General features: G+C 47.7%; 1 protein-coding gene across 1 annotated transcript in view; it reads left to right on the plus strand.

Annotated features, from left to right (window-relative positions):
* LOC143933026 (uncharacterized) overlaps positions 1-25,484 on the plus strand; it is a 156,553-nt gene that overhangs the window by 17,795 nt on the left and 113,274 nt on the right. Inside the window, exons 5-7 of the mRNA XM_077455944.1 lie at positions 3,316-3,423; positions 4,736-4,950; positions 22,912-23,066. Of these exons, the coding sequence (XP_077312070.1) occupies positions 3,316-3,423; positions 4,736-4,950; positions 22,912-23,066 (478 nt within the window). The remainder of the gene's footprint in view (positions 1-3,315; positions 3,424-4,735; positions 4,951-22,911; positions 23,067-25,484) is intronic.

Here is a 25,484-nt window from a genome sequence, read left to right on the forward strand (position 1 = left end):
GAGGTGGAGAGCACAGGGGGGCAGTGGAGAGCATGGGGGAGGTGGAGAGCATGGGGTGCAGCAGAGAGCATGGGGGAGGTGGAGAGCACAGGGGGGCAGCAGAGAGCATGGGGGCATGCGGAGAGCACAGGGGGTGGCGTAGCGCATGGGGGGATGTGGAGAGCATAGGGGAGTGGCAGAGAGCATGGGGGGATATGTAGCGCACAGGGGGGCCATGGAAAGCATGGGGGAGGTGGAGAGCACAGGGGGGCAACGGAAAGCATGGGGGATGTGGAAAGCACGGGGAGGCAGCAGAGAGCATGGGGGATGTGGAGAGCACATGGGGGCAGCGTAGAACATGGAGGGAGGTGGAGAGCACAAGGGGGCAGCGGAGAGCATGAGGGAGGTGGAGAGCATGGGGTGCAGCAGAGAGCATGGGGGAGGTGGAGAGCACAGGGGGGCAGTGGAGAGCATGGGGGGAGGTGGAGAGCACCAGGGAGACTGGAGAGCATGGGTGGAGAGCACAGGTGGGCAGCAGAAAGAAGCAGGAGGGTAGGAGGAGCAGTGGGGGCGGCTGCATATAGAAGAAACGTTCTCTCCATCTTCCTCCTGCAGTCTTGGAATGCCTGCTTCTCCTCTACCTCTCGCAGGCATTCTGATACTGCAGGAGGAAGTTGGAGAGAATGATTCTTCTATATGCAGCCGCCCCCCTGCTCCTCCTGTCCAGGTTACAGGGGGTCGCACTCATGTTCTCTCTTATCTGGCTCTAGGTGTCTGCTCTAGCTCCTCCCCCCTTCCTAGTCACCCCCAGGCACCAACAGCTGACCTATACCGGCGGCCGTGCGGTCGCAGAGAGGCCAAAGGTGTCTCCTCTAGCACCTCCCCCTTCGAGTTTCCGTCCCCCTGACGCCGATGTCGCGGAGAGGCCAGACGAGCAGCGTGTGCGCAAAGAGCAGCCCAAAGGCCCCGACTCACCAGGCAAGTGTCCGGTTTGCCCTATGGCCAATCCAGGCCTGCCCGGTTGTAAGTTACGCCTGCAAATGTAAACCGTGCTCAAACCACACATGTGAGGTATCGCCGCAATTGTTAGAGCGAGAGCAATAATTCTAGCACTAGACCTTCTCTCTAACTCTAATCTGGTAACCTGTAGAAATTGCCTATGGATAGTTTGACGCCATTCCACAAGTGTACGCAATTTTAAAGCATTAGGTATCTATTTACTCAGCATTACATCATCTTTCACATTATACAATAGAAATTTACTTTTTTTTTTAATTCCTAATTTCTTCCCCAAAAAAGCATTTGAAACATCACTGCGCAAATACCGTGTGACATAAAAAGTTGTAACGACCGCCATTTTATTCCCTAAAGTCTCTGCTAAAAAATATATATAACGTTTGGGGGTTAAAAAAATGATGATTTTTACATGTAGGAGCGAAGTGTCAGAATTGGCCTGCATGGAAAGTAGTTAAGGAGCAGGCCAGGAAGCCGTCCGCTTAAGGACCGCCTCAAGCCGATGTACGTCGGCAGAATGGCACGGCTGGGCACAAGCATGTACTTGTATGTTGCTTTTTAAGTGCCCAGCTGTCATACATTACCCCTACACTGCCCCCTAGTGGTTAACTCCTTCACTGCCAGTGTCATTTACACAGGAATCAGTGCATTTAAATAGCACTGATTGCTGTATAAATGACAATGGTCCCAAAAATGTGTCGAAAATGTCCGATGTGTCCGCCATAATGTCGCAGTCACAATAAAAATCGCTGATTGCCGCCATTACTAGTAAAAAAAAAAAATATGAATAAAAATGCTATAAAACTATCCCCTATTTTGTAAACGTTATAACCTTTGCGCAAACCAATCAATAATCGCTAATTGCGATTTTTTTTTTTACCAAAAACATGTAGAAGAATACGTATCGGCCTAAACTGAGGGAAAAAAAATTATATATTTTTTTGGGATATTTATTATAGCAAAAAGAAAAAAATATTGCATTTTTTTCAAAATTGTCGCTCTATTTTTGTTTATAGCGCAAAAAATAAAAAACGCAGAGGTGACCAAATACCACCAAAAGAAAGCTCTATTTGTGGGGAAAAAATAAAGCAAATTTTGTTTTGGAGCCACGTCGCACGACCGCGCAATTGTCAGTTAAAGCGACACAGTGCCGAATCGCAAAAAGGGGCTTGGTCCTTTGGCTGCAAATTGGTCCGGTGCTTAAGTGGTTAACAACCGATGACTTATCAGCTGTCAGCGGGCTTCCCTGCTGAGAGCCACAATGTAAACAAAAGAACGCCGGATAATGCCTTTGACAATCTGTGCATGCACAATACGTAACGTCACGCCAACTGACTCCACCCCTTAGATATTTAATACATTTCAGACAGAGGAGCAGGCAGTCGGCAGGGAGCCTTCAATGAGGCCGGAGGTTTTTTTTCCCTTTCTTTCGCTTTTGAGTTGCGGCGGGCGGCGTATTTGACAATGGATCTACACCAGGAGACATTGTTTTTTATTTTTCATTTTTTTTATAATGGAATTGTCAAAAACTTGTGTCAATTGTTACACTAGTGAATGGGTAGGGGCACTATGTACTTGTCAAAGAGGGCTTCCAGATTCCAAAAAGCCCCCCCCTCTCAAACACCCCCATAACCACCTCCCAGGGTTGTGGAGAAGAGGCCCTTGTTCCCATCATCATGGGGACAAGGTGCTTTGGGGTGTGGAAGGCAGAGCCCCCCCCGCCCCAAAGCACCCCCCATGTCGAGGGCATGTGGACTGGTGTGATTCAGGAGGGGGGCCGCTCACTTGTCCCCCCTCCCTCCCTTTTCTGGCCTGCCTGGCTGCATGCATGGATAAGGCTCTGGTATGAATTTTGGGGAAGACCCGATGGCATTTTTACATTTTTTTTTTAAAAAGCGTGTTTTTTTTCTTTAATATTCTATTGCCGGCATTCTTTTGTTTACACTTCAGCTCTCAATGTGGAAACCCGCTGACAGCTGATAAGTCATCGGTTGAAGGACGTGGCGGCCGGCTTCCTGGTCCGCTCCATTACAGCCAAGATATTCTTTACGCGGAATTTTTTAATCGGTTGATCATTTTTCGAGCAGTCTGAATTCAAATCATTCAGAAAATTTGGAATTCGTTAGAAAATGAATAAACAACTTTAAATTAAACAAAATGAAATTCGTAACATAACAAATCTGCCCAAAATGAAACAAAACTACTTGTTTCCATTCTGCACGTCTAGTGATCACTACACAATTATTTCACCCTACAGAGAATGTGAATATTATATGAGAAATCCAGAAAAATGAACTTTATTGTGTGTTTCTGTCTCTCCAGTGGCTGCGCCTGTATCCTGTGAAAGTGATTCCTGTGCTGATGATGAGTATTGTGACAATAGTACTACTACCTGCCAGTGTGATCCAACTCTCTATAAATTTACACGAGGTATGAAATACTATAATACAATGGTCAGGATGGATCTCATTTGCTATTTACAACCAAATATTGAATTTTGCTATAAACCATATGAAATCCATGTATCACACATCAATGTAAGGAGGCAATACACTGACCATCAATGTAAGGGGGCACTACACTGACCATCAATGTAAGGGGGCACTACACTGATCATCAATGTAAGGAGGCACTACACTGATCATCAATGTAAGGGGGCACTACACTGATCATCAATGTAAGGGGGACTACACTGATCATCAATGTAAGGGGGCACTACACTGACCATCAATGTAAGGGGGCACTACACTGATCATCAATGTAAGGGGGCACTACACTGATCATCAATGTAAGGGGGCACTACACTGATCATCAATGTAAGGGGGCACTACACTGATCATCAATGTAAGGGGGCACTACACTGACCATCAATGTAAGGAGGCACTACACTGATCATCAATGTAAGGGGGGCACTACACTGATCATCAATGTAAGGGGGGCACTACACTGATCATCAATGTAAGGGGGCACTACACTGATCATCAATGTAAGGGGGGCACTACACTGATCATCAATGTAAGGGGGCACTACACTGACCATCAATGTAAGGGGGCACTACACTGATCATCAATGTAAGGGGGCACTACACTGATCATCAATGTAAGGGGGCACTACACTGATCATCAATGTAAGGGGGCACTACACTGATCATCAATGTAAGGGGGCACTACACTGACCATCAATGTAAGGGGGCACTACACTGATCATCAATGTAAGGGGGCACTACACTGACCATCAATGTAAGGGGGCACTACACTGATCATCAATGTAAGGGGGCACTACACTGATCATCAATGTAAGGAGGCACTACACTGATCATCAATGTAAGGGGGCACTACACTGTCCATCAATGTCAGGGGGCACTACACTGATCATCAATGTAAGGGGGAACTACACTGATCATCAATGTAAGGGGGCACTACACTGATTATCAATGTAAGGGGGCACTACACTGATCATCAATGTAAGGGGGCACTACACTGATCATCAATGTAAGGGGGCACTACACTGATCATCAATGTAAGGGGGCACTACACTCACCACCAACAGACAATGTTCTGTATGTAAACTGGAAGTTTAATTGGATTTAACTCTTTGATTCCACTGCAGTTTTCTTCCCAGTCCCTGGTCAGTCTTGCCACCCTAGTGGGGTATATTTAGAAAACCCCTATAGAGTATAATGTACATCAATCGCGTCACCTTCTCATCTCAGAAATGCTGAATGAATTTACTCTTTTTTCAGGAGTCGCTCCATTCGTAAATTTTACTTGTACTGGAGCAAAGTTCAATATACAAGTGTCAAAATGTTGGTTGGAAACAAACGGTTATAATACATCCAATATCAGGCTGAACAGCGCCAACTCCGAGTGTTGGGCAGGAAGGGAGGTTGTGGATGGAACATCGGAGATGACCATTCACCGTCCATTGATATCCTCTGATTGTAACACTGAAGCTGTGGTAAGTTCTCCTGATACAAGCTGACTATTTGTTATCCAAGAGAAGTGATAACAGCTACATTAGATTTTGTATATACAAAACAATGCCCTTTATTCTTCTCTCTCTCTGCTGAGATACTAATGTCATGCTACACCATCCTCCTCCAGCCAGCAGGGGGAGAGCTAAAGACAAGCAAGCCCATAGACTTCAATGTGAAACGCTGAGAATCCTGGGAGTTGAAGTTTGAGATGGTAGCCATATAATTGCTGCACTATAATGGTTACACTACAGATCCCAATAGGCACTTTGCTGTAGGAGGGGAGAGATGATTTTTTTTTTTAACTGCCGCTTGGCAGTTCTTCCTCTTGGGAAATTAGAAAGAAAGCACCTCTGTCTGATTTTTTGCCTGCCAGCGGAAGACAATAGCAGCGGAGATCTGAGTCTCAGACTGGGAGTGAGAACACCCGGGGGTAGCGCAGCACTGGCCATATCACAGCACTTGCACCACTGACACAGGGAGACTAGAGAGCCCACTCACCCTCTGCTTCCAACTGATGATCATCAGAGGCTTTTGGGGAGAGACCAAGGGGGCCCTCCTCTACCGCCTCTCTGGCATCCCAGAGACCGGTGAAAGGTCGTATTCGCACATTGCTGATACTGCTAGCAGGGACTGAGCAAATATGTGTAAAAATATACTAAAGGGCTAATGTGAATAAATATTAAAATATGTGAGAAATATTAAAAGATAACTAAATAATATAGCTGCAATTATTATGTGTGAACTGGTACACAAAAATAAAATGTTTTAAATGAATAATTGCGCTAATATTAACCTACTAATATTGCACAGTGTACCACCAAAGTAAGTGAATAATTATGAAAATATTGTGAACCGTACAAAATATAAGAAATACCGTATATACTCGAGTATAAGCCGAGATTTTCAGCCTCTTTTTTGAGGCTGAAAGTGCCCCCCTCGGCTTATACTCGAGTCATCGCTGTCTGCCTGCTCGATCAGCGTGTCGAGCAGACAGACAGCGGCCATTCTATAATTCAAAAGCCGCGCCTCCGGCTCCGCCTTCGCCTGTGATAGGCGGAACACTGAATTTCCCAGCAGCCTGTGTTCCGCCTATCACGGACATCGTCTCATCCTCGTACTACGGACGAGGATGAAAGGATGTCCGTGATAGGCGGAACACAGACTGCTGGGAAATTGTGTTCCGCCTATCACAGACAGGGAGGCGCGGCATTTGAACAGGGGAATGGGCGCCGACGAAGAGCGGTGATCCTGGGACGGGACCGGACGGAGGCTCGGCTCGGGACGGGACGGGACCGGACGGAGTCTCGGGACGGGACGGGACCGGACGGAGGCTCGGGACGGGACGGGACCGGACGGAGGCTCGGCTCGGGACGGGACGGGACCGGACGGAGGCTCGGGACACAGGTAGGCTGGACACACAAGGCCACACACACACACACACACACACACACACACACAGATGGATGGACACACACACAGGGATGGATGGATGGATGGATGGACACACACACACACAGGGATGGATGGATGGATGGATGGACACACACACACACAGGGATGGATGGATGGATGGACACACACACAGGGATGGATGGATGGATGGACACACACACACACAGGGATGGATGGACACACACACACACAGGGATGGATGGATGGATGGACACACACACAGGGATGGACAGGCATATCTCACCCTCGGCTTATACACGAGTCAATAGGTTTCCCAGTTTTTTGGGGGTAAATTGGGGGCCTCGGCTTATACTCGGGTCGGCCTATACTCGAGTATATACGGTACATGAAATTCCTTCTGTGTAATGGTAACAATAAAGCAAACCTTTGCCACAAGTAAAAAAATATTACATTCCACTGTGTACAAACCAATGTCTCTGCCAATAAATTGACATAAGTGGGGTTAGATAATCAAGCCTTAATGAGTCTTCTGAGTAACAGGTGGTTCATTCAGAGTTGCACTGCTGATTCCCATGCGTGAACTTGCAACTTTCAGCAGGCTTCCATAACATGAAAAACAAAGAACAAACAAGACCATTGCACAGATAATATAACAAAGTGATCCCTATTTAGTTAGGGTGAACCTCTCTCATGCTTCCCCGCAGGATAGATCGCATATGAAATGAACAGTTGCATACAGTACAACGCTGGAAGCTCCTCATACGCTGACAGTGCACATAATACGCTGCTGGTAACGTCACAGGGAGAAGGAGCCTATGACGTTACCAGCAGTGTTTTGTATTATACTATACTAAACCTAGACTGCACCTATACCACCCCTATACCGTTTTATACTGAACCTTCACTGCATCTGAACCACATCTACCTTGCACCAGTACAGAGACTATACCGTAACTATACTGCATGTAGGATAATTGGATCTGTTGGTACAATGTTCTTCAAGGACCCCAAAGATAGCCGGCAGATGAATATCAAAAGAACTGCCCCTCATCTAATAATTATTCTGTAAGCCATCCTTTGGTCCCCTGGCCCCTCCGCAATCATCCTCATCTTCTTTTGAACAGTGCATACCCATGTAGCACCCTTTTAGATAGGTGATAGGATTACCGTATTTATCGGCGTATTACACGCACTTTTTTCCCATTAAAATCAGAGAAAAATCGCCGGTGCGTGTTATACGCCGATCCGCCGCGATTCCCTAGCGATTTTTGTGCTCTGGGCGGCTTTAAGCCGCCTTCGGCCCTTCTCATGGCGTTCAGCCACCTTCGGCCCTTCTCGGCGGTTTTCGAGAGTGGCCGAAAGCCTCCAAGTACGGCCGAGGCGGCCGAAAGGCTCAGAGTACGGCCGAGGCGGTCGAAAGGCTCAGAGTACGGCCGAGGCGGCTGAAAACCGCCGAAAAGCGGTGAGAGCGGCCGAAAGCCTTCGAGTGCGGCCGAAAGGCTCCGAGTACGGCTGAGGCGGCCGAAAACTGCCGAGAAGCAGCGAGAGTGGCTGAAAGCCTCCGAGTACGGCCAAGGTGGCCGAAAGCCTCTGAGTATGGCCGAGTCGGCCGAAAGCCGCCGAGTACGGCCGAGGCGGCCGAAAGTCGCCGAGAACTTCCGGGCGCCGCCGAGATGTCCTTCGTATCTCAGTGGCGCCCGGAAGTTCTCGGCGACTTTCGGCTGCCTCGGCCGTACTCGGCACCATTTTCAAAAACAAAAGCTGAGGGGACAACGATGCACAAGGCTGCAATGACAGACAAACTGCATGACGGACAGGCTGCAATGACAAGGCTGCAATGACAAGGCTGCAATGATGGACAAGGCTGCAATGACAAGGCTGCAATGGCAAGGCTGCAATGGCAAGGCTGCAATGACAGACAGGCGGCAGGCTGCAATGACAAGGCTGCAATGATGGACAGGCTGCAATGACAAGGCTGCAATGACAAGGCTGCAATGATGGACAGGCTGCATGACAAGGCTGCAAATGACACTGTCAAGGCTTCAGATGGACACTAATAAGGCTGCATTGATGGGCATTTAAACGTACGTTTTTTTTCCTTAAATTTCCCTCCTAAAAGTTTTTTTCCTTAAAATTCCCTCCTAAACTTGGGGTGCATGTTATACGCTGGGGCGTGTTATACGCCGATAAATACGGTAGTTAGATTTACTGCTGGCTCACTGTGTTCAGTGGAGCAGGGTGTTTTGATAGGTAAATTTAGCTTGCCTCACTTTATCCAGTGTGCCTGCAATTCTTGGGTCAGTTAAATTTAGTACTGCTTACTGTAGCCAGTGCAGCTAAATAATTAGGTCAGTTCAGTGTTCTCAGCTGCTACTAGTCTGTTTACTCCCTCTGCTTTTCAGAGAGCTGGTAGAATTCTCTGGAGCATAGGTGTGGAGCTAGGTAGATGGCAGCACTGGCCAATCCCAGGGAGCAGAGCCCTGAAGGCATGCTGGGAGTCTGTATAAAACTTCTGAGCACACTGAGCTCTGGGTTTTTTCCTAGAGAGGATCATACCACTAGGAAAGAACCTGGGAAAGTTTCCAGAGGTTCCTTCAGGAGTAAACGCTACATGTGGGGGCTCGGTTCTGGATTTTCCTACAGATATTGCAGTAGTTGCCATCAGTAGTTGAAGAGACTGTCAGTGTTGTTGCTGGTGTTGTGTGGATTGTGGACAGGCAATCGGGATGTGGGAAGGACTACCAGTGCAGGAGTATTTCTGAGAGGAGACAGTGAAAAAGTTAACTAAGGGTGCGGAAGCGAATGCACCAGTGAGGTCTGTCTAGGGATAGGCAGAGTAACCGCCAGTGTGTGTGTGCAGGGAAAAATGTCTGCTTTGCAGTAGAGATTGTTGCCAGTGCAGAAGCATTTTTGGTTAGCATCGGTAAAGGAGTTAACTCAGGAAACTGGAGTGAGAGCACCAGAAAAGCCTGTTTGGGGGCTCGTGAAGCTACTGCCAGTGTGTGTGTTACTGGAGATGCTGTCTGCTATTCCTTTGAGTAATAGCAGTGAAGGAGTTAATGTGGGAAGTTAGCACCAGGAGGTGAGGGTCAGAAGAGTCTGCCTAACAGGTGGAGCAATTGTCAGTGTGCCAGCCTATCGAGAGAGGTAGGAGGGGTTGCTGCCTGGCTTTGGCCAATCCATAAAGTGAGGCAGGGCTAATAATTCACTTCTGGGTTTAGCCGAGAGGAAACCATGGTGAGAGAGTACCAAGATGGCACATGTAAGGGAGAGAGAAACATGCGTGAGCACCGGAGTTGCTGCAGAGCAGGAGGCTAATGGGTACAGCAGCAGTATGATTAGCGCCTCAGGGGTGTCTGGTGTTATGCAGCAGAGAGGACAAGGAGTACATTGCACTGGTATGTGGCAGATACCAGTGGGTCACAGTCAAGCTGCATGCCTGGGGTAGGTGTAGTCATTCCTATGAGATGTTTACTGAGATTGCTGCACAGCGATCTTCAACCCAGTATCCTGCTTGTCAACTGGAAGATGGGCTACAGCACAAAGATGTGGAATCCCACTTTTAAGCCATCAGGAGTGACAGGGTTATGATGGAGTTACCACTGGGGCCTGGGACCAGTGATGTTCACCCAGACTACAGTCTCGCAAGCCAGTAAAACTTGCATTTCCACCATTTGGGATCAGGGGATAGTGAGCACCCCACCAACAGTGCAGCTACCCAGGCGAATGACCAAATGGCTGTGATAAGGATCTCTGGGAGCTTTAGAATCCAGAGGTGGGAGTTCACAAGTTCCTCAGGTAAGGAGTGTCCATGGGCTTTTCGATCCAGAATCACCAAGTTTAAAAACATATATGGGTCCATGAAGGAAGGCATGGAGGTCTGGGAATCAGTGGCAGAGAATGAATGGGATTGTGGAGCTGAGCTAGGAGAGGGCTCTTAAGCCTCTAATCCTGACAGTACAGACAAGGAGCATAAGGCAATGTGCTGAAGGAATTGGCCTCAGTATAGAGAAATTGGAAAGGAAGCCTGATCTATTCTCGTGTATTACTCTCGAGTAAAAAGTCCATTTGTCCTACCAGGGCAGGGAGACCGGGATGAGTTGTCAAGTTTTTTCTGCTTTCAGAAAATCGTACAATGGCGGGTGGCTTTGAAATACGGCTACGATTTCCCTTATGAGATCATGGAGGCAATAGAAACCTAGCGGGTCACCTGGTGTGAAGAAGTACGGGACTTTATGCACATGCCAAGACCATATAGGAGCCAAAACTATCCCTATTTGTGGTAGCAATTCCAGGCCTTTAAAGAATAATTGAAGCCTGAGGAGGTCCATCCACAAAGCTAAGGTTGTGGTAAAGAAAGTAGGTTGCAGGGACCAGTCCATCAACATCTGGGTACCTGATGGAAGAATGGGATGGCTTTCCTTCAGTAAGTTGAACTTTGCAACTACCTTTTTTTTTTTACCAGGTATTGCAGTTGATGTTGAATGGTTCCCTGTGTGTCAATAAGTACACATAAAGGGGGCAAACCCCCTATTTAAAAAAAAAAAAAAAAACATTCCCAACTACATCTCCATGTCCAGTTTTCAAGTTAAATTTTTTATCTGAACTTCAACCTAAAGGGGCAATCCCCTAGTTCTAAATTCCTTTTACTAAGAAGGGTACTTTGATGCTTGGAAAGTTCCATGCTGAAGTGAGTTTGGGTGAGTTGTTGCTTTGAGCGGGGGGACAATGACTTGCTATCCAAAAGAGAAGCTCCTAAATCTTCAAGTTCTACAATCAGGAACTGAACTGTTGTCCAAGAGAGGAGACAACTCTTGCTAATTATCAGAAGACATCATTTTGAGTTGTTGTTAGTGACAGGCAATGTATCATTATAAGAGACTCTTGACTGTAAAAAAAAATAACTCTGCTCAGCAGGGGAAGGACTTCTTGCCAAGCTTCATTACTGATCTACATTTGATTACTGGAGTTGTTGCTCCTGATGCTGCAGAGGTGGCAGCGCTGCAAATGTCAGTTGAGCTGAACTTCCCGTCTTCTACTTGGGTTGATTGACTTTGGCTAGCGGAGCCAGAACCCAAAGCATTCCTAAAGGAATCTTCTACTGTTGTTCAGAGGTGGACTGACAACTCATGGGGCCTCCGGGCAATAGGAGATTATGGGGCCCCCGGGCAATAAGAGAAGATTATGGGGCGCCCGGGCAATAGGAGATTATGGGGCCCCTGGGCAACAGTATACACACACAGACACACAATATACACACAGTATACACACGCAGAATACACACACACACACACACACTGAAAAGGTACTGGAGAGGCGGGGCAGCTATAATCTTGGGATTTAAAAAAAACACAAATTTTTACATACTGTCCCTGGTTTTATTGAGGCTGGCAACCCTGATGGGGCCCCTTAGTGGCATGGGGCCCTCGGGCAGTGCCCGAGTTTCTGAATGGTCAGTCCACCCCTGCTGTTGTTATATGTTGTTAAGTGTCCCTGGCTAGGGAGCAGTATTTCATTGCAGGTTATGCTCATTGCAGATGCCTAGATAGATTAGACTAGTTAGGATGTCTGTTTGTTGTGCTTTGCTTTCCAGGGCTCTGGAAGGTCCAGAAAGGCAAGAGATTGGTTGTCATACACTGTAGTGATAGTGAATGAAAGAACAAACAGATTGGACTTACAATATGCAACAAAATTGTTGATGTCAGTATCATGGCCTTCCCATCTAATGATCACATTGTCTATGTATCATCTATAAATAAAGTCTATATGGGCAGAGAAGGGGTTATTACGCCAGATGTAATTGGCCTCCCAAAAGCCCATTGTCAGGTTGGCATTGCTGGGGTCAATATTTGCCCCCATAGCTGTACCAGTAACCTTAAGATAAAAGCCTCCATCAAACAGAAAATAATTATGAAGTAGACAAAAATGGGTAGTAATATGAACTTGGCTTGTCTATTGTTTAGTAGTGGGTCCTCAGCTAAAAAGTTTTGGACAGCCTGAAGGTCTACCTGAAGGGGTATGCTGGTGTAGAGGCATACATCGAGTGATACTTATTATTTATTATTATGCAGTATTTATGCAGTGCCAACTGTATGAGCAGAGCTTTACAATATAAAGGTTGACAATACAGCAACAATACAATTCAATTCAAGAGGGCTCTGCTCCTGGGAGCTTACAGTCTAATGGAGAGGGGCTGGTGAAACAAAAGGTAGTAACTGTAAGGGATGAACTAATGAGAGGAGTAGAAGATTTGGTTGTTGGCTGAAGGCTTCCCTGAAGAGATGTGTTTTCAGGTGATTGCCTAAAAGTGGACAGAGTAGGAGAAGCTCCTCCTAGGCAGCTTCTTTCTGCTGCCCCTCGTGTGCTCTCCAGCCCCCCAGTACCTTTTCCTGCTCCCATGCTCTCTCCTGGTCCCTCCCCTTGTCCCCAGAGCACCACAGAGTCCCCCCCTCTCCTTGTCCCCAGAGCTCCGTAGAGTTCCCCCTTTTCCTTGTCCCCAGAGCTCTGTAGAGTTCCCCCTTTTCCTTGTCCCCAGAGCTCCGCAGAGTTCCCCTTTCTCCTTGTCCCCAGAGATCCGCAGAGTTCCCCCCTCTCTTTGTCCCCAGAGCTCCGTAGAGTTCCCCTTCTCCTTGTCCCCAGAGCTCTGCAGAGTTCCCCCTTCTCCTTGTCCCCAGAGCTCTGCAGAGTTCCCCCTTCTCCTTGTCCCCATAGCTCTGCAGTTCCCCCTTCTCCTTGTCCCCAGAGCTCCATAGAGTTCCCCGCTCTCCTTGTCCCCAGAGTGCCGCAGAGTTCCTCCCTCTCCTTGTCCCCAGAGCTCCGTAGAGTCCCCCCTTCTCCTTGTCCCCAGAGCTCCATAGAGTTCCCCCTTCTCCTTGTCCCCAACCACTGCAGAGTTCCCCCTTCTCCTTGTCCCCAGAGCGCCGTAGATTTCCCCCTTCTCCTTGTCCCCCGAGCTCCGTAGAGTTCCCCGCTCTCCTTGTCCCCAGAGTGCCGTAGAGTTCCCCCTTCTCCTTGTCCCCAGAGCTCCATAGAGTTCCCCGCTCTCCTTGTCCCCAGAGTGCCGCAGAGTTCCTCCCTCTCCTTGTCCCCAGAGCTCCGTAGAGTCCCCCCTTCTCCTTGTCCCCAGAGCTCCATAGAGTTCCCCCTTCTCCTTGTCCCCAGAGCTCTGCAGAGTTCCCCCTTCTCCTTGTCCCCAGAGCGCTGCAGAGTTCCCCCTTCTCCTTGTCCCCAGAGCTCTGCAGAGTTCCCCCTTCTCCTTGTCCCCAGAGCGCCGCAGAGTTCCCCCTTCTCCTTGTCCCCAGAGCTCCGTAGAGTTCTCCCTTCTCCTTGTCCCCAGAGCGCCGCAGAGTTCCCCCTTCTCCTTGTCTCCAGAGCTCTGCAGAGTTCCCCCTTCTCCTTATCCCCAGAGCGCCGCAGAGTTCCCCCTTCTCCTTGTCCCCAGAGCTCAGTAGAGTTCCCCCTTCTCCTTGTCCCCAGAGCTCCACAGAGTTCCCCCCTCTCCTTGTCCCCAGAGCTCCACAGAGTTCCCCCCTCTCCTTGTCCCCAGAGCTCCGCAGAGTTCCCCCTTCTCCTTGTCCCTAGAGCGCCGCAGAGTTCCCCCCTCTCCTTGTCCCCAGAGCTCCACAGAGTTCCCCCCTCTCCTTGTCCCCAGAGCTCCGCAGAGTTCCCCCTTCTCCTTGTCCCCAGAGTGCTGCAGAGTTCCCCGCTCTCCTTGTCCCCAGAGCTCCATAGAGTTCCCCGCTCTCCTTGTCCCCAGAGCTCCGCAGAGTTCCCCCTTCTCCTTGTCCCCAGAGCTCTGCAGAGTTCCCCCTTCTCCTTGTCCCCAGAGCTCTGCAGAGTTCCCCCTTCTCCTTGTCCCCAGAGCGCCGCAGAGTTCCACCTTCTCCTTATCCCCAGAGCGCCGCAGAGTTCCCCCTTCTCCTTGTCCCCAGAGCAACGCAGAGTTCCCCCTTCTCCTTGTCCCCAGAGCTCCGTAGAGTTCCCCGCTCTGCTTGTCCCCAGAGCGCCGCAGAGTTCCCCGCTCTCCTTGTCCCCAGAGCTCCGTAGAGTTCCCCCTTCTCCTTGTCCCTAGAGCGCCGCAGAGTTCCCCCCTCTCCTTGTCCCCAGAGCTCCGCAGAGTTCCCCCCTCTCCTTGTCCCCAGAGCTCCGCAGAGTTCCCCCTTCTCCTTGTCCCCAGAGCGCTGCAGAGTTCCTCGCTCTCCTTGTCCCCAGAGCTCCACAGAGTTCCCCCCTCTCCTTGTCCCCAGAGCTCCGCAGAGTTCCCCCCTCTCCTTGTCCCCAGAGCTCCGCAGAGTTCCCCCTTCTCCTTGTCCCCAGAGCGCTGCAGAGTTCCTCGCTCTCCTTGTCCCCAGAGCTCCGCAGAGTTCCCCCTTCTCCTTGTCCCCAGAGCTCCGTAGAGTTCCCCCGCTCTCCTTGTCTCCAGAGCTCCGCAGAGTTCCCCCTTCTCCTTGTCCCCAGAGCTCCGCAGAGTTCCCCCTTCTCCTTGTCCCCAGAGCTCCGCAGAGTTCCCCCTTCTCCTTGTCCCCAGAGCTCCGCAGAGTTCCCCCTTCTCCTTGTCCCCAGAGCTCTGCAGAGTTCCCCCTTCTCCTTGTCCCCAGAGCTCCGTAGAGTTCCCCCTTCTCCTTGTCCCCAGAGCTCTGCAGAGTTCCCCCTTCTCCTTGTCCCCAGAGCTCTGCAGAGTTCCCCCTTCTCCTTGTCCCTAGAGCACCGCAGAATTCCCCCTTCTCCTTGTCCCCAGAGCTCTGCAGAGTTCCCCCTTCTCCTTGTCCCCAGAGCTCCGTAGAGTTCCCCGCTCTCCTTGTCTCCAGAGCTCCGCAGAGTTCCCCCTTCTCCTTGTCCCCAGAGCGCCGTAGAGTTCCCCCTTCTCCTTGTCCCCAGAGCTCCGTAGAGTTCCCCGCTCTCCTTGTCCCCAGAGCGCCGCAGAGTTCCCCCTTCTCCTTGTCCCCAGAGCGCCGTAGAGTTCCCCCTTCTCCTTGTCCCCAGAGCTCCGCAGAGTTCCCCCTTCTCCTTGTCCCCAGAGCTCCGCAGAGTTCCCCCTTCTCCTTGTCCCCAGAGCTCCCCAGAGTTCCCCCTTCTCCTTGTCCCCAGAGCTCCGTAGAGTTCCCCCTTCTCCTTGTCCCCAGAGCTATGCAGAGTTCCCCCTTCTCCTTGTCCCCAGAGCTCCGCAGAATTCCCCCTTCTCCTTGTCCCCAGAGCTATGCAGAGTTCCCCCTTCTCCTTGTCCCCAGAGCGCTGCAGAGTTCCCCCTTCTCCTTGTCCCCAGAGCTATGCAGAGTTCCCCCTTCTCCTTGTCCCCAGAGCTCTGCAGAATTCCCCCTTCTCCTTGTCCCCAGAGCAACGCAGAGTTCCCCCTTCTCCTTGTCCCCAGAGCTCCGTAGAGTTCCCCGCTCTGCTTGTCCCCAGAGCGCCGCAGAGTTCCCCGCTCTCCTTGTCCCCAGAGCTCCGTAGAGTTCCCCCTTCTCCTTGTCCCTAGAGCGCCGCAGAGTTCCCCCCTCTCCTTGTCCCCAGAGCTCCGCAGAGTTCCCCCCTCTCCTTGTCCCCAGAGCTCCGCAGAGTTCCCCCTTCTCCTTGTCCCCAGAGCGCTGCAGAGTTCCTCGCTCTCCTTGTCCCCAGAGCTCCACAGAGTTCCCCCCTCTCCTTGTCCCCAGAGCTCCGCAGAGTTCCCCCCTCTCCTTGTCCCCAGAGCTCCGCAGAGTTCCCCCTTCTCCTTGTCCCCAGAGCGCTGCAGAGTTCCTCGCTCTCCTTGTCCCCAGAGCTCCGCAGAGTTCCCCCTTCTCCTTGTCCCCAGAGCTCCGTAGAGTTCCCCCGCTCTCCTTGTCTCCAGAGCTCCGCAGAGTTCCCCCTTCTCCTTGTCCCCAGAGCTCCGCAGAGTTCCCCCTTCTCCTTGTCCCCAGAGCTCCGCAGAGTTCCCCCTTCTCCTTGTCCCCAGAGCTCCGCAGAGTTCCCCCTTCTCCTTGTCCCCAGAGCTCTGCAGAGTTCCCCCTTCTCCTTGTCCCCAGAGCTCCGTAGAGTTCCCCCTTCTCCTTGTCCCCAGAGCTCTGCAGAGTTCCCCCTTCTCCTTGTCCCCAGAGCTCTGCAGAGTTCCCCCTTCTCCTTGTCCCTAGAGCACCGCAGAATTCCCCCTTCTCCTTGTCCCCAGAGCTCTGCAGAGTTCCCCCTTCTCCTTGTCCCCAGAGCTCCGTAGAGTTCCCCGCTCTCCTTGTCTCCAGAGCTCCGCAGAGTTCCCCCTTCTCCTTGTCCCCAGAGCGCCGTAGAGTTCCCCCTTCTCCTTGTCCCCAGAGCTCCGTAGAGTTCCCCGCTCTCCTTGTCCCCAGAGCGCCGCAGAGTTCCCCCTTCTCCTTGTCCCCAGAGCGCCGTAGAGTTCCCCCTTCTCCTTGTCCCCAGAGCTCCGCAGAGTTCCCCCTTCTCCTTGTCCCCAGAGCTCCGCAGAGTTCCCCCTTCTCCTTGTCCCCAGAGCTCCCCAGAGTTCCCCCTTCTCCTTGTCCCCAGAGCTCCGTAGAGTTCCCCCTTCTCCTTGTCCCCAGAGCTATGCAGAGTTCCCCCTTCTCCTTGTCCCCAGAGCTCCGCAGAATTCCCCCTTCTCCTTGTCCCCAGAGCTATGCAGAGTTCCCCCTTCTCCTTGTCCCCAGAGCGCTGCAGAGTTCCCCCTTCTCCTTGTCCCCAGAGCTATGCAGAGTTCCACCTCCCCTCTCCTGCAGGTGGCTGCAGGGTATCTGTCAGGGTGAAGCTTTTTCTGAATGGAGAGTCATTGATCCATACAGATCACAGACTCAGTCCATTCACAACTAAAACATAGTAAACTGTATTTACTCTGCTTCTCTTTACAAATAAAGGGGCAGCGCTATACAGAGCTATTCCTGTCCATTCTTAATCTCCTTTCTCGGTCTCAAAGGTGAAACACCAGAGGTCTGCTTAGACCCCTGATATCTCACCAAAGCCCCCCCCCCAACTCTTAAAAAATGGAGTATATAACCCCAACTCTTAAAAAAATTGAGTATATAAATACTTTTAAAAAATAATATTGTAAAAAAATAAAAAAATATATGGTAGACAAAAAAAAAAAACAGACGCCAGTGGCAGAACTACTGTACCAGGGTCACAAACATCACACTTACAACCAGGCCTTGGCGTTTCCGCCACCGGGATCAGAGGGAAGGGCCCCAGCTGGGGGTCAAGGGGTCCCCTCATGGTTTCTTGCCTCGGGGCCCTGAAGGTTCTAGTTTTGCCACTGCTCTGACCATCTATATATAACTAGGAATGCGATGTAAGGTCTTGAAAAGGAAGTCACATGCAGTTAGTCCATCCGTGCATGGGGTCTTCAGGGCTCAGTACTGTCCGTAGCTCAGGGCAAGCCTCAGGAAGGGGAGTAGAAGCAACCTCCAGGACTATGTAAAAGAAGAAAAGTGCAGAGGAACTTCTAAATGCAATCTGATTATACAATTTATTTAGCAGAAATTAGGAGAGCAACTCACATTTGAGTAAGTAAAAACAGTTAAATATATTGTGGTGAGCCGCGCTATACAGGGGTTCCCCCGACTTATGAACGCCCGACTTACGAACTACTCCTGCTTACGAACAGGGAGCTGCGGGGAGCCTCTGCCGTTCTGCGCATACGCGGGCAGACGGAGCCTCGTAAAATGTCGGAAATGTCCGTAATTTGCCACGCATGCGCCGAATGGCATTCGACGGAACATCGGAAATGTCCGTAACTGTCGCTGTGTGCATGCACAGCTGACTCACAAACATTTCCGGATTACAAACAGGTGGAAAGTTCCCTAATGGGTTTGTAACCCGGGGACCCCCTGTTATCTAAAAAATGATTAATAAAGTGCAAACAGTGCAAAGGAATACCCGCCACTGAATAGGGCGTATACTACAAACCAAACATCCACTGACCAAATATGAATTGTATATAAAAATAAGTGCAAAAAAAGTCCTGCATCGAAAATCAAAAAGACAAAAAACACAGTCCGACAACTAGACTTGTGCACAACGGATTTACGAATTTAGTTTAGTTTCGGTTCGTTGTCATTCGTAAAATACATAATTTTTGTTCTGTTATATTCGTTATGTTACGTTAATACGTTATCGGATAATTCGTTTTTTCTGTAGAGTGTCATTATACTAAATCTCGAATCATGTCAAAATCATTCGTTATATGCGCTATAATTCCATTTGTATTCATTGACATTCGATATTTATGTATGTATAGACATTCGTGATAATGATTCGTAGTTTGGAAAGCCGTTTGTTTATTGAATCTTTTATCACACACAATGACAACGTCTCTTCTCCTCGGCTCAAATACAATACAACACCCTTCTCACTCAGTCCTCAGGAATGCACTTTGCCGGTAATCCAACCTCCGGCACAAAATTATTCAGCTGATTGGACTGTAAGATTAACTTTGAGTTGACATTTTGTTTCATTAAATCTTTAAAGAGGAAGTAAACTCTCCCACTCTGATGCTTCTTTTCATTTAGTCCATTATAATAAGTAATTATCAAACTATAGTCAGAGTAATCCAGCACAAATTGCATATTACTTACTGTTTAAAGAAACTTTAAAAAACTTGTTTCTAGGGGTTAGGCAGCGCCATCTTAAGTATTGTGTGACGGAACCGATCCCACACTCCGATTGAGTGCTTCTGTCAGTATACCGCTTCCTAAGTCTGAATATAGATATCAGATATTCCAACCGCTCACAAGCACAAAACAAGACGCCACTTGCTTAGCTGCTCAACATGGACTGATTTATTAGAACCAGAATGCCAAGTATTTATAATACAGTAGAAGACTAAAACCTAACCAAATTATCTAAATCAACACTCAGACTAGTTGACTGAGGGATAAGACTTTTCGGCTCCTAGCTCACTAACAATTCAATAAACATTACCATAAACATCAACACAGGGTTAATTAGCCCAAACAACAATATGTGGAATACTATTACAAGCCAGACTAGACTCATTTACATTATACAAGCCAACAGACAGGTGGCTGGAGTTCATGACATTAGCATCTGACAGTGTGTGTCCCAACAGCATGAGGCAACACACATTATATATACATATATACAGCATTGAATCTGAATAGCACAGATTATAGTGGGGTTCTCATTCACCCTGTGCCCCTTAAAATCCAGGACCCATAATCAGTCGGCGAGAGGCTCGCATTCAGTCCTCTCAAAAAGCCTGTGTCCCGGCTAGGTCTCTCACATATTGTTTTCTGAGTCCACAGTAGAGTGTATTTCCGCCCTTACATTGAGCACTTCCTGTACTGTTAACCAAGCCTCCTTCTCAATCCAGCGTTTCTATGGCAACCCTGCTTCCCTGTTCATAGCTGACTTGTTTTATTTCATAGTATTCACTTGTGCTGATTACCTAGTGTTTGCCTGTATGAGTCCTATCAGCTTCAGCTGATAAGACTGCAGTACTGCTGTCCCATGCCCATGTCCCATGCCCTGTGATTATGCAGCCTCCTGGGATATCAGTGTTGTGCTGTAGGAAGTCCTGATAACAGATAGATAAGACATAGAGAGTGTGCCGTAAATCAGGGGAGATCTGGGCATGCTCAGTGACGTCATTCTAAAGAACAAAAAGGATTACAACAATACTAAGCAAGTAAGGGGATATCTGCAAGCCGTGTTCATTAGGGTTTTTTAGGCTGATTCACATGGGACAAAGTTGTGGGGGAGAGTTTACAACCACTTTAACGAATTTACGAATCATGTCGAATTCATTCATTATATCCGCTATAATTTCTTTCGTATTAGTTGAAATTCGTTATTTTTCTTTGTTCGGACATTCGGATGCATCCGAATGTCCGAAAGACGCAAAATTTGGTTAAAAATTTGATTTGTTACGAAACGAATTGCACAAGCCTACCAACAACGAGAAGAAAGGACATCCAATGTATTCAAGTGTTAAGGTGACTTTTCCAGTGCTTAAGTGAATAGGGAATCCTCCACCAACACCGAGCAAACAGCCTACTCACCAGATGGAGATGATCCCCATTACAGAGATCATAAACGCCTTAAAATTATTAGACAGCTTCCAGGAATCCGTCACTGCCGATCCATATGGTGTCAAATGAAAATGATCTCCATTACAGAGATCGTAAACGCCTTGGGATAATCAGACTGCTTCCAGGAATCCGTTGCTGTCGATCCATATGGCTTCTCCAGTGAAGGGAAGGCAACTCATATCCAGTTAAACATAGAATGAGACACAATCTCCCATGGTGAAGTATGTAAAAAAACCACGTGGTTTATTGCTAAAAATGGCACCAACCGGCATAAAAATGCAAACAAGTGGATGCGGGGGGCGCTGTAAAGCGATCCACCTACGTTTCACTAGGACAGAAATGACGTATCATGCTTAGACCACACCCTGCGTGTTTCGTCAGAGAGTCTGACGTCTTCAGGGGTCACATGACCAGATACCTCACTTCCAATGTTTAAATACTACCGCCCATTCCAAAAATATCCAAACCAATGCAGTCCTTCCTATAGATGACACATTTATAGGATTTGAACTGAAAGATGGTGAATATATACATTATTAAGTAGATAATCTACTATATTGACCAAAAAATCTAAAATGACTATCGGAACATAATATTGAGAAATACACAGCGCCATCCTGTGGCTAATTCTCAATACTACAATTAGAAATTGGGTAAGTGCGTCAAAAGAGTTATGTCCGGTTATGGATGAAACACCCACATAGATTGGCACCACATCCCAAAATGCGGGATGCCAATCTATGTGGGCACCACATAGATTGTGAAAAATTTTAAAAATTCTAATATGTGAAAAATTGGAAGAGAAAAAGGGATTTTAATTGGTGCAAAAAATACACAAATGAGAGAAAGTAATAACCCAGATATTTATGAAAATTCGCTTAATTTTTAATAAGTTTAAAGTTAAAAAAAGAGCACAAATGTACAAAAGTTAATATAAAATTAGGCAGGGATTCATAACAGTGGTGGTTAAAACCGCCAGGTCACATTGAGAAGAATGGGTTGCACACTATCCCGACATGTTTCGCTGTAACGCTTCTTCAGGAGATGTGCAAATTGAGACCAAAATTTCAAGAATAGCCCGCGACTGACTCCAACCCCCGAAAACCACTGCCAGATGGCGGGACCGAAAAGTCCCTCAAGGGAAAGATCCCCCACTGGTCGCAGAGAACACACAAGGGCTTTGTTAAAAAAGAGCCAACAATGAATGAAGGGCAGACTTGTAGATAGCCCACTGGATAATACCAGCAGGGTGTCTTTTTAGACCCCTTTCACACTGGGGCATTTTTCAGGTGTTTTTCAGGCGCTTTAGCGTTAAAAAAAGCACATGTAAAGCGCTTGAAAGAAGCCTCATCTGCAGTCCCAATGTGAAAGCCCCGAGTGCTTTAAGAGCCCTTTCATAATGTCAGTGCCCAAAAAACGCTCGTAAAGCACCGCTTAAACTAGCAGCGCTTTACCAGCCTTTTTTAAAGTGTTATTGGGGCTTTTTTAACCCCTGCTAGTGGCCAAATAAAGGGTTAAAAGCGCCCACAAAACGCTGCTGCCAATAGCGTTTTTCAGGCGTTTTACAGGCGCTTCCCATTGATTTCAATGGGAAGGGGCGCTTTAGGAGCATTGTATTCACCGCACCAAAAGCGCTGCAAAGAAGCTGCTCGCAGGACTTTTTTTGACGCCCTGCCATCGCAGCGCCTCGGTGTGAATGCACTCGGGCTTTTACATTGGGATTGCAGTTGCAGCTTCTTTCAGGCGCTTTTTTTAACGCTAAAGCGCCTGAAAAACTCCCCAGTGTGAAAGGGATCTCGGTGTGAAAGCACTCGGGCTTTTACATTGGGATTGCAGTTGCGGCTTCTTTCAGGCGCTTTTTTTAACGCTAAAGCGCATGAAAAACGCCTGAAAAACGCCCCAGTGTGAAAGGGGTCTTAAAGATGAGCAACAAATATAGTCAACGAATTGATATAGTCTGGCCCTCCGGTACTGCGTCAAACACAACGCCTATAACATTAAAAAGCGCCACCTTGTGGCTAAAGGTTAATACTACAATAAGAAATTGGGCAAGTGCATCAACCACACCGCCAATTAAATATTATTATAAAGGAGCATAGTGCCATCTTGTGGCTAAATGCTATTGATGGGATAGGTACGTCAAACAACACCTACTATTGAAGGAGGCAAATAACATGAATGATACCCTAGGAGAGACGCCCCCTTATGGTGAAGCCAGGATAAATCAAAATGTGAAGTGCCTGTCGCACCACCTTCTGGTAAAAAAAAAAAACGATCATGATATAATGAAACCCATAATTAATAAGGAAATTAGCCAATTACAATATCGCCAACAGTGTTGTCCTATGGATGGTGGACTAGTCAAACATGCCTGTTTCTACCTACTCAAATGTGAGTTGCTCTCTTAGTTTCTGCTAAATACATCTTATAATCCGTTTGCACTTTTCTACTTTTTCTTGGTGGTAGAAATATGTCTAATGGCTTATGTGCTTCTTCTCTCTACAGCTAAATGAAACCCACGTCATATACACAAATCGGCTGTTTATTTTTGCCAAGAGCGATCCAATCCGAATAACAAATGACTATGATCTGTATATTTCCTGCTCTTACCCGCTGTTTATGACTGCCAGTCTTGATGTGACTCTGCACCCAGTACTCGGGTAATTATTATTACATAATGTTGGTCTTTCAGAAATTCATGCTGACTATATTTTTTGAAATTGTATTACATCACATACTCTTGTACGCGGTCCTTTAGGAAACCTTCAAGTATCTTCCCTACAGTAGAAGTTTCAATTTATAAATAATCAAATGTCTGTACTTATTGGTTAAAGACCTTAAACCCTTCTTAAATATAGACGCCACATTGGCCTTGTGCCAGGTCATAATAAATTAGAAACAAAACCTTCAGATGTAACTGAACTCAGCTCTCCTAGGACACATGGGTGTGAGCCATAGATATTTGCAATTTGTTTAATTATAAATTGAAATTCGGATGAAAATTTTCAATAATTATGAGATTTGGATGTATTTGAATCTCTGAATCACAATAGTAAGGATGTTCAAGGAATCCAACTTAAATTCTAACAAAACACATTATCCGAATTTGAAAATGAATTTGAATTCAAAGTCCAAATTGAATTAAAATTTGAAAATTAATTTGAATTTGAAAATGTATTCAAATTTGAAATGGAAACACATTACGATAAACATAGTAAAGTATAAAAGTGAAATAAGATGAGTGAAATAAGATGATGATTCCCACATAAGCTGCTGACTAGAATAGAATAAAACAGACTAGAATCGTATGACGTCCGCTCAGAAAGGCAAATGCCTAGCCCGCCTGTCATTTTTATTACAGGCCGGGCAAGAAGGTGTTAATACTAAAGCTGAACTCCAGGCAGACATAATGTAGAACAGAAAATAAAGGAATAGAATAGAATAATAAATAAATAGAATATAACAAAATAGAATATAAAAGAACAGAATAAAACAGATTAAAATATAGCACAATAGAATAAAACAAAACAGAACTGAGTAGAATACATAGAAAAAGATAGAACAGAGTGGAAAATAAAAGACTAGAATAGGAAATAAAGGAATAGAATAAAACGTATATAGCCGTCTTCCAAAATTCAAATAAATTCGGAAAAAACTAATATTTCTAGATTGTAAGTTCTAACGAGCCGGGCCCTCAGATCCCTCCTGTATTGAATTGTATTGTAATTGTACTGTCTGCCTTCACGTTGTAAAGTGATGCACAAACTGTTGGCGCTATATAAATCCTATATAATAATAATTTGAAACAAATCCAAATATAAATTCTGAAAACAAATCAGTCTAACATAACGACGAACAACAAAAATTACAAGTGTTCAAAAAATTTCCGCACTTTTTTTAAACGCTATTAAAGTATAAAAATGTGCGGAAAATTTTTGAAGACCCTCCGTATTAACTTAAGCAACCCGAAACAAAATTTTTCCATTGCGCACATCTCTGTAACCCATCTGGGCCAAGTGTTTCCAAGTGATCCCGGCAGATCGGGAGGAAATGTCCCTGAAATAGAAGAGTTTTTATATCCCATGTCTCCTCCCTTCCTTCTACTTCAGTGCTGAAGCCTCCGGAAGCCTCTTAGATATTCGCTCCCGAGTGTCACCTGCCGTGCTGTGCGCTTCCTTCCTTCCACTCCATGTCTCCTGTGTCTCTGCTGAGTCCTGTAGTGACATCAGGGGGAAGAGGAAGGAGCCATGGCATGTGCTGGCAGACACAGGAATCCCACACTTCCGGGAAGTGTAGAATACTGAAGAGTCTGATGGAGGCGGCACCACAGGAACGGAGGAAAGGGGAGAGAGGCGTAGCTTGAAGCTTGTGGGCCACAATGCAAAAGTTGACCTGCCCCCCCCCCCCACTACTTCCAATGTGCGTGCGGATACATCCACCGCACGCCAAGATACTCAAAGTGGCTTAAGAGTTTTGAGTTCCCGGAGTTCCTCTTTACATCAGTGGACAGGGATTACCAATGGAGTATCAGAGGACAGGGATCACCGCGGGGAATCGGAGGACAGGGATCACTGCTGGGGAATCAGGGGACAGGGATTACAACTGGAAAATCAGAGGACAGGGATTACCACTGGAGAATCAGAGGACAGGGATTACCACTGGGGAATCAGAGGACAGGGATCACCGCTGGGGAATCAGAGGACAGGGATCACCGCTGGAGAGTCAGAGGACAGGGATTACCGCTGGAGAATCAGAGGACAGGGATCACCGCTGGGGAATCAGAGGACAGAGATTACCGCTGGAGAATCAGAGGACAGGGATTACCACTGGGGAATCAGAGGACAGGGATCACCGCTGGGGAATCAGAGGACAGGGATCACCGCTGGAGAGTCAGAGGACAGGGATTACCGCTGGAGAATCAGAGGACAGGGATCACCGCTGGGGAATCAGAGGACAGAGATTACCGCTGGGGAATCAGAGGACAGAGATCACCGCTGGGGAATCAGAGAACAGAGATTACCGCTGGGGAATCAGAGGACAGAGATCACCGCTGGGGAATCAGAGGACAGATATTACCA

This window comes from Lithobates pipiens, unplaced genomic scaffold (genome assembly GCF_037356315.1).
Source record: "Lithobates pipiens isolate NorthernLeopardFrog02 unplaced genomic scaffold, aLitPip1_a1.2 Scaffold_27, whole genome shotgun sequence".
NCBI lineage: Eukaryota > Metazoa > Chordata > Amphibia > Anura > Ranidae > Lithobates > Lithobates pipiens.